Below are 10,929 nucleotides of genomic sequence, written 5' to 3'. Positions count from 1 at the left end.
AATAGTAAAAAGAAAAATGGGGTTTACGAATTTTGCAAAGTGATCCACATTTCGAAAAACAAGTTTAAACTAAAGTGATCTATTCTCCCAAATGATATTTGAGAGCAAAACCTTTAAAAGATCAATATTTAAGATCATGATTCAAGGTTTTCAATTTTTACAAAGATTAAAAAAATTTTAATAGTTTCTAAAGATTTTTGAAGTATAAAATAATCTTAGTGCTCAATTCTTCAATGTCCTTGATATCTTAATATATCAAAATATTCAATGTGTGGTAATATCTACTTAACACAACATACGCAATTTTGCTCAAATTTCACACTAACTTTCAAAATAAATATTGTCAATATTTATTACTTGTACCGTAATGCATATACTCTTTATGGATTATTACTTGTAGCTTAATACATGTACTCTTTATTGTTTATGACAAATGACTTTGCTACTCAAATTGCATTATACACTCATCATCAATACATTGTTGGATTCATTATTAAAGTTGCTCATTGAATTATACTTTTGAATTGAAAATGCTTAAATTATAGAATCAAATTGGACGGAAAGATTGACCTTGAATCCCACTACTCCGATCCTATATTGCAAATACCAGGTTTTATAAGTACAAGAACCACACTAGCACAACCAATGGGCATAGGCAACTTGAAATTCAAATATTATATTAAGAGAAGAAGTGCCTATCATAATTTAGTGGGATGGGGTAGGAGAATGAACACAAAGAGAGTTAAGTGTTTTAAAGGAACTTGAACTTTAACTTAGGCATTTCTCTAACCTCTTCAGAGGCAATTACTTGTAGCTCAACACATATACTCTTTACCACTTATGTGCTCATAGCATGAGACTCTACTACTCAAATTGTATTATACACTCTTCATTAATATCTCATAGGATTCATTATGACAGTTGCGTATGGAGCTATATTTTTTGAATTGAAAATGTAAAAATGTTGGAATCAAATTAGACTAAATAGGAGCACCCTCTCCCCCTTCACCAAAACACAAAAACAAGAAGATAAGCAAGTTAAGAAATCAAATAGGAGGAAACATTTTTTGATATTAGGATTAGAATTTATAATGAATTCAAGGGCTTTAGCATAAGTGATCGAAGAAAAAAAAAAAAAAACATTGCAATGAGATCCTAAACCTAAAAACAAAAAGAGAGATGCAATGAAATTGATATATAGATGCTACGAACTTAAATAAAACCCACTAAATGAGAACTTTCAAATTTAGGGAAACCTTGCACTCAATAATAGAATTAAGAAAAACGAGCAATCCTAGGAAAAATCATGATTTTTGGAAAACAAACAAAGGTTTAGCTAGACACAATAGTGACTTAAATTACGTAAAAAGGGTTTAATGGTGTTATTTTAGACAATATATAAACTTTGGGCTCCCAGACATAGCAAGGACGACTTTAATTATATGGAAAGGATTTAATGAGGGCATTTTGGACAAATTCTTATATTTTTCGTTCATCTGCTCTTTAACAAATGGATCCAAGTAGAAATGTTTTTCTTTTATGACAAGTCTTTTAATATATAGCACAATATCCAAATACGCATCTTTGAACAACGAATCCCCATTAAACTATTCACAATTCCTATTAGTACTGAAACTATTGAAGTCTTCTTTTTGAAAAGAGTTACAAGAAATTTCAACATGGATAATACTTTATTATACTTTCATAAAATTTGTTTTCCCATTCGTTTAATTAATATAGACCCTAATAATCTAGTAAAATAGAATGATGCATAACCTTTTAAAGACTTTTTGGTTCATCATACCATTATTATAGGGGCATATACAACTACATTGATATTAACAAAATGTAATTTATATGCGCAAGGTTCTAAACTAATGTCAGATAAAAAGAGAAAGGGGTATTTGAATATCTTTAATGTTCCAAACCTTTTTTTATTAAACTTTTGTGGTTCTTGAAAGCTTTATAGGCTAGAAATTTTTTTGAGCAACCATATTTCCATGCCTAAAAATCTATAATTTTGGCATTCGAACACTTACAGCACAAGTTTGGCACATGTCTTAAACATGTTATTTATAGTTCATGCTTTTATATTTTAAATTGCAGCTCATAGACCAGACATTTCATGTGCACTCATACGGACAAGTTTCTAATTTTGTGTTGATTTAATTTCATCATAATAGAGTAAATAAACATAAATAAAAAAAATATTTACGTATTATATTCTACTTATATTTATATATTTCAAATATATATTTTTTCTTTAAATCAGAAATTTCCAGCAAAGCATATCTAGTTTACATATACTCAATTCATCCTTCTAATGCTTATATCTATTTACTACTAATTAATTGCACTAATTTTTTTTAAAAAAAAATTTAAAAACTATGATTACACCAAATATTAAACTTTAAGAATATAATGCTTTTCTTTTAAAACTTAAAGAATGATAAATATCACTAGTAAAATATTATTTAAAAAAAATATTATCATACTTATGAAATCTAGACGTAAAATCTTAGATTTGAATATTTATAAATTCAAATACAATGCTACTGTATTAATTTCAATTAAATTAATATAAATTTAAACTCAATTTTAAAATTTACGTTTTCCAAACATGCTATTGTTACCTCTTTAATTTATACACTTTGACTCAAAATTAGCTCTCCAACGTTCACTAATAATCAAATTCAAAAATGCTTTTTGCAATAAAATTTTGAGAGAAATTTTAAAAATAATACAAAATAAAAGTCGGGTACATTTTAAAAAAAAAATTTGAATGACGAAAGGGGTAGGGTTGAGTTGTCCTTGTGCGCTCCTCTATCTGTATCCAATTATATAATAATAAAAAAATATTAATCATTTGTCATCATCGTCAGTCCCCGGCGGCTGGGCCCCACCTCCAGACCACGTACCCAGGAAAATACACACACCCCCTACTCAAACTCATTCTCTATTTCGGCGCGTGTCCACAACTCTCCTCTTATCATAGCTGCGTTCTCGACACGCTCTCTATGAGAGAGTGGATCATGCTTTTAACTTTCGTGAATTTCGCGATCTGTTCGAGTCTGAGTACAAAATACAATTACGGCGGCGAAACGGTGATTTCCTGAAGAAGGGAGGAGGAGATGACGCGTGTCGATACCGGGGTAGTATCGTAATTGGACAAGAAATTTTGAAACGCCGCCCTTTGGTTAAATTTCTAAATTGTCCCTGGTCTGCATAGTGGACCTGTGAATTAACAGAGCGGAGCCCGAGCTAGTTCTCCATTCTCGACTCAAAGGAGAGAGAGAGAGAGATAGAGATTGAAAGAGCCGTTCCTTTCTTTTATCAGCAAGAAAATTTGAGTATTTTTCTTCCATCATAGAGAAAGAGAGAGAGAATTGTAAGGTATCGGCAGGAAAATTTCTGGGTTTTTCCTAGAAATTTGGTTGCTCTATTGTGTGTGTGTGTGTGCGTGAGTACTGTGAGTGGGGGTGCGGGGAGGTGGTGGGGATCAGAAGATCTGAGATCGATGGCAACGTTTGCAGGAACAACCCAGAAGTGTAAAGCTTGTGAGAAGACTGTGTACTTGGTGGATCAGCTTGCGGCTGATGGAAAGCTCTATCACAAGGCCTGCTTCAGATGTCACCACTGCAAGGGCACCCTCAAGGTCCACCTTCCCCCTCTTCCTCTTTCCTATATATTTATTTTCCTTTAATTCTTCTACATCATCTGGTGTTTAATTCTCTTCTTCTTGTTTGTGACAAAATCGATATCTGGGTTGCTCTTCTTTTTGCGTTTCCTTTCATCGTATCTGTGATTCTGTGCGCTCTGTTCTCATATTATTCTTATTCTTTTTTTTTTTTTTATTTTTTAACTTGATTGTTAGTTTTCTGTTTCTGGGTGGTGGGTCGGATTCAAAATGTAATTATGATGATGATTTATGTGTTTCTTTTTAGTCTTTTTTGATTTATTTTCTCTGGTAAAGCACTCTGCTACGTACAGAGTTTGTTGGTTAATTGGCGAGTCTGAACTTCTTTGGTGACGATTGCTGATTACAAAAATTGGTATGATTTTTGTTTCAAAATCTCAAGCTCGTGCTTGCTCATTTAAACCCCTCGGTAAATCACGATGGGCGTTCTGTCTCATTATGAGGGTGTGTGGATTCATAAATGGGAATTTCCTCTGAGATCATTAATGGGAATGCTGTCTGTTTACCAGGTTTTTTTTTTTCTTTTTTTTCTTTTTCATTTTGGGGTAGTTTGCAACTAGCAATGGCGTCTTTATTGCAACCTACTAGAAATAGACCTAGACTTATTGCTAATTAAGGAGTATTGTGGAAAATTTGGGATTTGAGATTTATCCAGTCCTGGGGAAATAATTTTGAGATGGTATAACTGTTTTGAATGTTTTTGTTGGAAACACATGTAATGAGAATGAAAAGTAGGGAAAAAAAATGAAATTTATGGAAAAAATAGTGGTGAAGATTGAAACTTGAGTTCGATGCAAAAGTGTACAGGGTGATTGGGCGTTCAGATGGTCCTTAATCTAAGAATCATTGAACGATAGGCAGTGAATGGGGCTTTGAATATCTTAATTGGAGGCTTTGAGCATACTGCAATATAAACACACACGCACATGTGTGTTTGTGTGTGTCTGTGGAGAAATAGGGTAAACATTCAGGAAGATATACTGGCATGAAATATTTTGATTATTGAAGGCTATGTTTTGATGAAGGATTTTGTGAGAAAAAAGGAAAGGAAAAGAAAATAAAATAGAATATATATATATATATTTCTATTTTCTCTTTATCTCTGAGGCAAACTCTCTGAATTTACCTGATCCATCTAATGCAAGTCCTCTCTTTTCTGACCAAGGGCCATAAATCAAATCATAGGCTATATAATTGCATCTACTTGGTGTCATTCTTTGCCTTTTCCTTGCCCTTTAGCCTCTCTACCACAAAAAAATCAGTCCTTAGTTAATCATGGGTTCACGTTGCACTTTATCAGTTGGAGCAAAGGGCTTAGTCAGATACTCTTTCAAATTCTATCTGGGAGCTATCTGCCTCACAACAATTCCCATCTGTTTGAGCATGACCAAGCCTTCTATATTGCTGTTTTGTCATACCTTCAGTAGGACTACATTTTATGTTTATTTTTTTGAAATTTCTAATTTATAGGTTTACCTTTTGTGCTCTAACCGCTTAATTCATGGTTCTCAGCTCAGCACACTGATCTTTTGCTTCAAGATGAGCCTTCATTCTTTTTCAAATGCTTACTCTTCAAATGTGAATAAAGATGAAAAAAAAAAAAAAAAACTTAAAGATGGCTCCTAATGCAACAGAAAACATTGTTGAACCACCACTTGTCAGGCTTACACTATTTACACTTCTTAATACATTGATTTAATAATCAAAAGTAGTTATTTCTTTCTCTAAACCATTGCTGTGGATTCAGAGGCTCATCATATCCTTCCTCCTATCACATAGAGACTAGATGAATAACTTTTCTCCTAAATGAAAGTGTCAGCAAAGAAACAGCAATTGCTCAAGATAAATATTGTTTTGCCTGTAAGTTTATTTCTGATGCAAGTTGTATTTTTGGTTTTTATAGTTTGTTAGGCACCTTTAGTAATACTTTAACCTTTGTTATACACAATAAAACAGTTATTATTCAGTATATTCCATCATTATCCTGTTAGGGTGCATTTGTTTGGTGGCTTGGCTAGGATAAGCTAATCTCCCTTACCCTCTGTTTGGTGCAACAAATGTGTTTGGATAGGAAAAGCTAAGATGGAGGCCCTTAGTCCATTTACATGGTGTAAGGCTGCCTGCCCCACCTCATGGGCTAGCTCTAGCTAGCAGTGGCTAAACAACAAAAGGACTGGACTGCCTTTTGTTTTTACTTTCTTTTGTTAAATTGTTCTTTTCATAGAGCTGCTTTAGTCTTGAATAATTATCTTGTGCCTTGCAGATGACAATCCAAACATGGAATAGAATCCCGTTCAGTTTACAACTATCCAATCCAGTCCAGCCCCATAAATGTTAGCCAACGAAATAAATGCACCCTTTGGCCCTTCACTAGACACCGTAAAACAGTTATTATTAAGTACATCCCATCATTGCACTGTTAGGCCCCTCATTATGTGCAGTAAAACAGTTATTATTCAGTGTATCTGATCACATAAGAATGACATAAGCAGATAAAAATTTGTAATACTTGCTATAGCTCACCTAGACCTTGATTTGGTGAGAGTCCAGTGACTGATTGGTGATGAAGAGTGGAGAATTAATGTCACCAAAAACTGTCCCTATGTTTGGAAGTATGGATTTGAGACCTTGGATTTGAATTTGCGTGGGTTTGGACAAAAAGCAATACAAAATTTTATTTTGTTCCATTCAAATCCACGCACGACCAAATCCAAGAACCTAGATCCATGCTCCCAAACGTAGGGTGTATGAAATTACTTGTGTTTGTCATAAAGAAATGGGAGTTTTACTTGACAATGTCGAGCCTTTTAATTTGTAAATTGGTGGGAAAGGATTCATGTAGCCAACCCCACCCAGTGGGACTCAAGGCTTGGTTTGTTGTTGTTGTTGACCAGCATTTTAATATAGTACAGTATCTTGAAGTTTCCCTGTCTATAGGTAAAGTACAACTTTGCAATGCCATTTCCCATTATTTTAGCAGGTATTCCATCTCCTGTTTCAACAATTGTGTCCAAATTTTTATTGTTTGATCTATAGTTATCAGAAAATGCCAACACCTTAGTGAACCACTTATTGTACAAACATTCCGAAATGTGATACATTTTTGTTCTGGAATGTTAATAACAATCAAAAATTTTAATTCAATATTTTTTCACTTAAATTTTTTTTATTAGTTAAAAGTTGGGAATCATCATTTATTTACATTTTCTGTCATTATTAATCTATTTCACGACAGTAAATCTCTTCAAGATTTAGGAGCACCTCAACATCCTCCCCAAATATTCAAATATATCTATTTAAGTATACCCCCCCATTTACCACATTTTAGAGCATGTGCCATACACAAATCCTATTCCCATTCCATGTTCTAGGTGAAGTTGGAGTTTGATCCTATTTTCTATAATTTTCATCATCATCATCATTATTTTTTTTTTAATTTTTTGCAGCTCAGTAACTATTCCTCCTTTGAGGGTGTATTATATTGCAAGCCTCACTTTGACCAGCTATTTAAGATGACTGGCAGCTTGGATAAAAGCTTTGAAGGTGGTTAATTAGCTGTTTCTGAAATGTTTTCTGGCAGATTTTATTTGTGACATCTTCTTGCTCATGCTCATTAATTATGCCCTTTTTTTTTCCTCCCCTGTCTTCCAGGCACTCCAAAAACTGTTAGGGTTGACAGATCTGCTGATCAGGTACCTTATCAAGTTAGATAATTGCTCTCTTTCACACAATAATAAGTTATATCTAGCAATGCAAAGTTTCTTATGCTGAATTGATTGAAGCTTTATAATAATGATTTTCCAATGGGTTGGTGATAATATGTGAACTTGTTTCTAATTGGGAGTTTAATTGTGCAGGGGCAAAACAACAGCAGAGTTTCAAGTTTGTTTGCTGGAACGCAAGACAAGTGTGTTGCTTGCAAGAAAACTGTTTACCCAATTGAAAAGGTAAATGGATTGTGCTCTTTTTAAAATGAAACCTTTTTATCACAAATACATCTGGCTGACTTCGGCCTTGAAGAAGAATGGGATAGAAGGGGATTTTCCCATCAAATAATAGTTTGATGGACAGTTCATTTTTACATAATGCTCAACTGAGTCCTAGAATTCATAGAAGGTTGAATTGGTTGATCAACAATCCAATCTAATCCTTTGGGACAAAATTGACACAATGTTTGGGAGCATGAAGTTCAGGCTTTCAATTTAACATTATTCAATACATTTGTATTGAATTTTTTCAAAGTCCACACAATGCCATATCCAAAGCTCAAACACATCCTCCCCAATAATCCATTCGCCCTCAATCCATGTTGTCACAGGTTCAGTGTGATTCCTCTTATGAGACTGATGAACTGTGACTACTGTTTCTTTCAGGTGGCAGTTGATGGCACTTCATACCATAAGGCTTGTTTCCGGTGTTCTCATGGTGGGTGTGTGATCAGCCCATCAAACTATGTTGCTCATGAGCACCGACTCTATTGCAAGCACCATCACACCCAGCTATTCAGGCAGAAGGGGAACTTCAGCCAGCTTGATAAGCATGAACAATCCAAAGGGGTGACTGAGAACACAGTGGCCGAGTGACACCATGGAAGTCGTTATTATGCCATGGCATAAGATCACACTGGGAACTGGGTTTTCTGAGAGTTTGATGCAACTAATAAATGTATATGGTGTTTTTATACAAATATTGTCGAGGAATCTTGAGTATAGGAGTCTCATTTTTCTGCTATTTTTTTTTTTTCTTTTTCTTTGGAGTGTGAGCTTGAATAAAGTAGTTAGTGAGCTTTGATTCAGAGTCTTATTCTCTTCGTATAAAGAAGTTTGTTCCCTGGACTGAGTTGGGTCCTTTATTTTTGGGTGGTGAAGGTGATGTTTCTATTTTTCTCTTTACTGAATTGAACTTATGAACCAATTTTGATGATTCTTAGATTTCATTGTGCTCAATATGTTGTTATAATCCAAGTTTCATTTATTTTATTGATTAAGTTGATCTTAGTAGTATGAATTTGATCATAAGATATTGCATGGTTACATTTATTTAAACTAGAACCCAACTACTTTGAAGAAAATTGGAAGATGGCTCCTTGATTGAAGCAAACTACATCATGGAGTTCTCATATACTTGCTTGATTCAAATTGAACAAAGAAGCACAAACATGGAGCATTCTTCTTTTGGAGATTGATCACTGTTGTCTTATGCTTTCTTGTGCAAGACAAACTTTTGAAGAGTGCAATCAATTCTTGTAATAGCACTTCAATCTGAGTTGGTTCGTTTTTGTTATTAGGGTTATGAGCAAGATAATTCTGTGTAAGGTCAGCATTCACCTCAATTCGAATAGCATCATCTTCATTTTTCCTAACCCACATCGATTTGTGGATCCCAAGCAGGATCGATCTCTACCTACACAATCATCTCTGCAACACCCATGGTTACGAAAAACCGCAACAAAATTAGAAAATGAAGGGTGGGGGGGGGGGGGGCCCAATCACAAAGCATAGAACACAAGAATTACAAGATTTGGCAATTTGCCTATGTCCTTAAAAATTAGATCAAGTCACCGATTCCACTATTCAACAATAAGTACAAGTAGAATGCTCTAACTCCTTTCCCTTACTTTTCTTGTATTTAACAATTTTTTTTTTCAAAACAATAATAATTCATTTTATATAAAGATGTAGGGCAACTTTTTTCATAATACACAAAATTACAAGCAACTCTTTCAATAGAAAAATATTTCGTTATAAGGGTACTTCCTCCTAAAACCTTGTTGAGGGGCGTGCGCCCCTCTCTGACTCTATTGCAAAGCCGTAAACAAAAGTCTCATTTGAAATGCTACTCATGTAATGCTGCATGTACTCAAAATCAAACTCTACACACAGCAGTGGTATTCTCCTCTCTACCCAAAACACCACCCCCTTGTGTTTCCTTACCACCATCCTTTTGTAGTTTTGTATTAATTTCATTCCTACAACCTCCATTATCTCACACTAAGGATTCAACAATTATACCAAACCTAGAATTCCTAGTGTCATAAAACCAAATGTGCTTAGTTCTCCAATCGACTCCATCATTAGGCATTAGCATTACGATCATCATCCAAGGGTTCAATAACTACGATCCACCCAAGCTCAATCCACTATCAACTCCTCGAAGATCCTAGTGTGCAAGTAAGGGGCCTTTATCCTATTTGTGAGAATGGGATGCACCATCTCCATTGTATTCTTATTCAATTAAACTTGTTTTAAACCTTTTTTCAGAACACACTCAAATTGGGGTTCGATGCTACACAATAAAACCACCATTGTCAATCACCCTCTTAGATTCCAAAGAGGGTATAAAAATAGCTAATAAAAACACCATGCCCAACTCTTCAACCATATTATATATCCTTTCTTAATTGGATATATAGTCGACTAGTACCCAATCAAAATGGTAACCCTTGTTCTTAAGAGTAGTTTTTTGGTCTTGTGATATAGTGATGCAACACCCATGGTGGTACATGATGCTAAAGTATTCTTTCTACATCCTCCGATAAATCAAATAATAGAACAAGAAAACCAAACTAAATATTCAAAACAACTTATTGTGAAACATTGTCCTCTCCACATGTTAGATGAAAAATATTTCAACACGCAATAAAGCATTAAGTTGAACAACACTAAAATTAAAATGCAAATTCAGCTCAATGAAAAAATAACGTAATTATTTACATCTTTAAATCCAAATTAATTCGAATAAACCTAACTTATAACATATTATTAATTGTACCAAGAAAACACCAAAAAATATCATAGATGGATGGCTGCTTATAGTATTTTTAGATTCAACCAAAGAATAACCCAAGGCAAATTGCAACCCTGACCTTACTCTTGCTTGCCTTTTTTGGGTTGTTCTAATGAAAATACTTCACCTACAATTGCATGAAATGGCATATATTTATGTCTTGTATAAAGTAGATGCATCATAATGGGTTTTTTTTTTTTTTTAATGCTTTTGCATGCATGTGCCTTTGTTTATTATTTATTGGGTGAAAAGGCTGGTCAATTTTAAAGAAAATAATTTAGGATTCAATGAAATGATAGGCATTAAAGTCTTTTAAAAAAAAAAAATGAAGTGGTCCAATAAACTTTTTAAAGTTTAGTAGTAAATTTTAGATGAAATTTACAATAAGTTGTCTCTTCTCTGTCTATTAATTCTTTTGACCTTAGTTCCCATTTGCCACACTTAAA

At 33.9% G+C, this 10,929-nt stretch overlaps 1 protein-coding gene across 1 annotated transcript; it reads left to right on the top strand.

Annotated features, from left to right (window-relative positions):
- Window positions 1-3,227: 3,227 nt before the first annotated feature.
- On the top strand, window positions 3,228-8,643 carry LOC131145582 (LIM domain-containing protein WLIM1-like). Its single transcript, XM_058094752.1, has 5 exons — window positions 3,228-3,655; window positions 7,144-7,240; window positions 7,349-7,389; window positions 7,555-7,644; window positions 8,071-8,643. Exons 1-5 carry the CDS (start codon window positions 3,518-3,520, stop codon window positions 8,278-8,280), a joined length of 576 nt encoding a protein of 191 aa, XP_057950735.1. The 5' UTR covers window positions 3,228-3,517; the 3' UTR covers window positions 8,281-8,643.
- Window positions 8,644-10,929: the final 2,286 nt, after the last annotated feature.

This window comes from Malania oleifera, chromosome 13 (genome assembly GCF_029873635.1).
Source record: "Malania oleifera isolate guangnan ecotype guangnan chromosome 13, ASM2987363v1, whole genome shotgun sequence".
Taxonomy (NCBI): Eukaryota; Viridiplantae; Streptophyta; class Magnoliopsida; order Santalales; family Ximeniaceae; genus Malania; species Malania oleifera.
Note: the sequence above shows the minus strand (reverse complement) of the source record. Positions and strands in the feature narration are given on the sequence as shown.

What these genes read in the sequence shown, in the direction of transcription:
- LOC131145582 (XM_058094752.1), top strand. Translation starts at nt 3,518, where the DNA reads ATGGCAACGTTTGCAGGAACAACCCAGAAGTGTAAAGCTTGTGAGAAG. An exon ending in ACTGCAAGGGCACCCTCAAG is followed by an intron (nt 3,656 to 7,143) that starts GTCCACCTTCCC and finishes AATTTTTTGCAG; the next exon opens with CTCAGTAACTATTCCTCCTT. An exon ending in TTGACAGATCTGCTGATCAG is followed by an intron (nt 7,390 to 7,554) that starts GTACCTTATCAA and finishes TTAATTGTGCAG; the next exon opens with GGGCAAAACAACAGCAGAGT.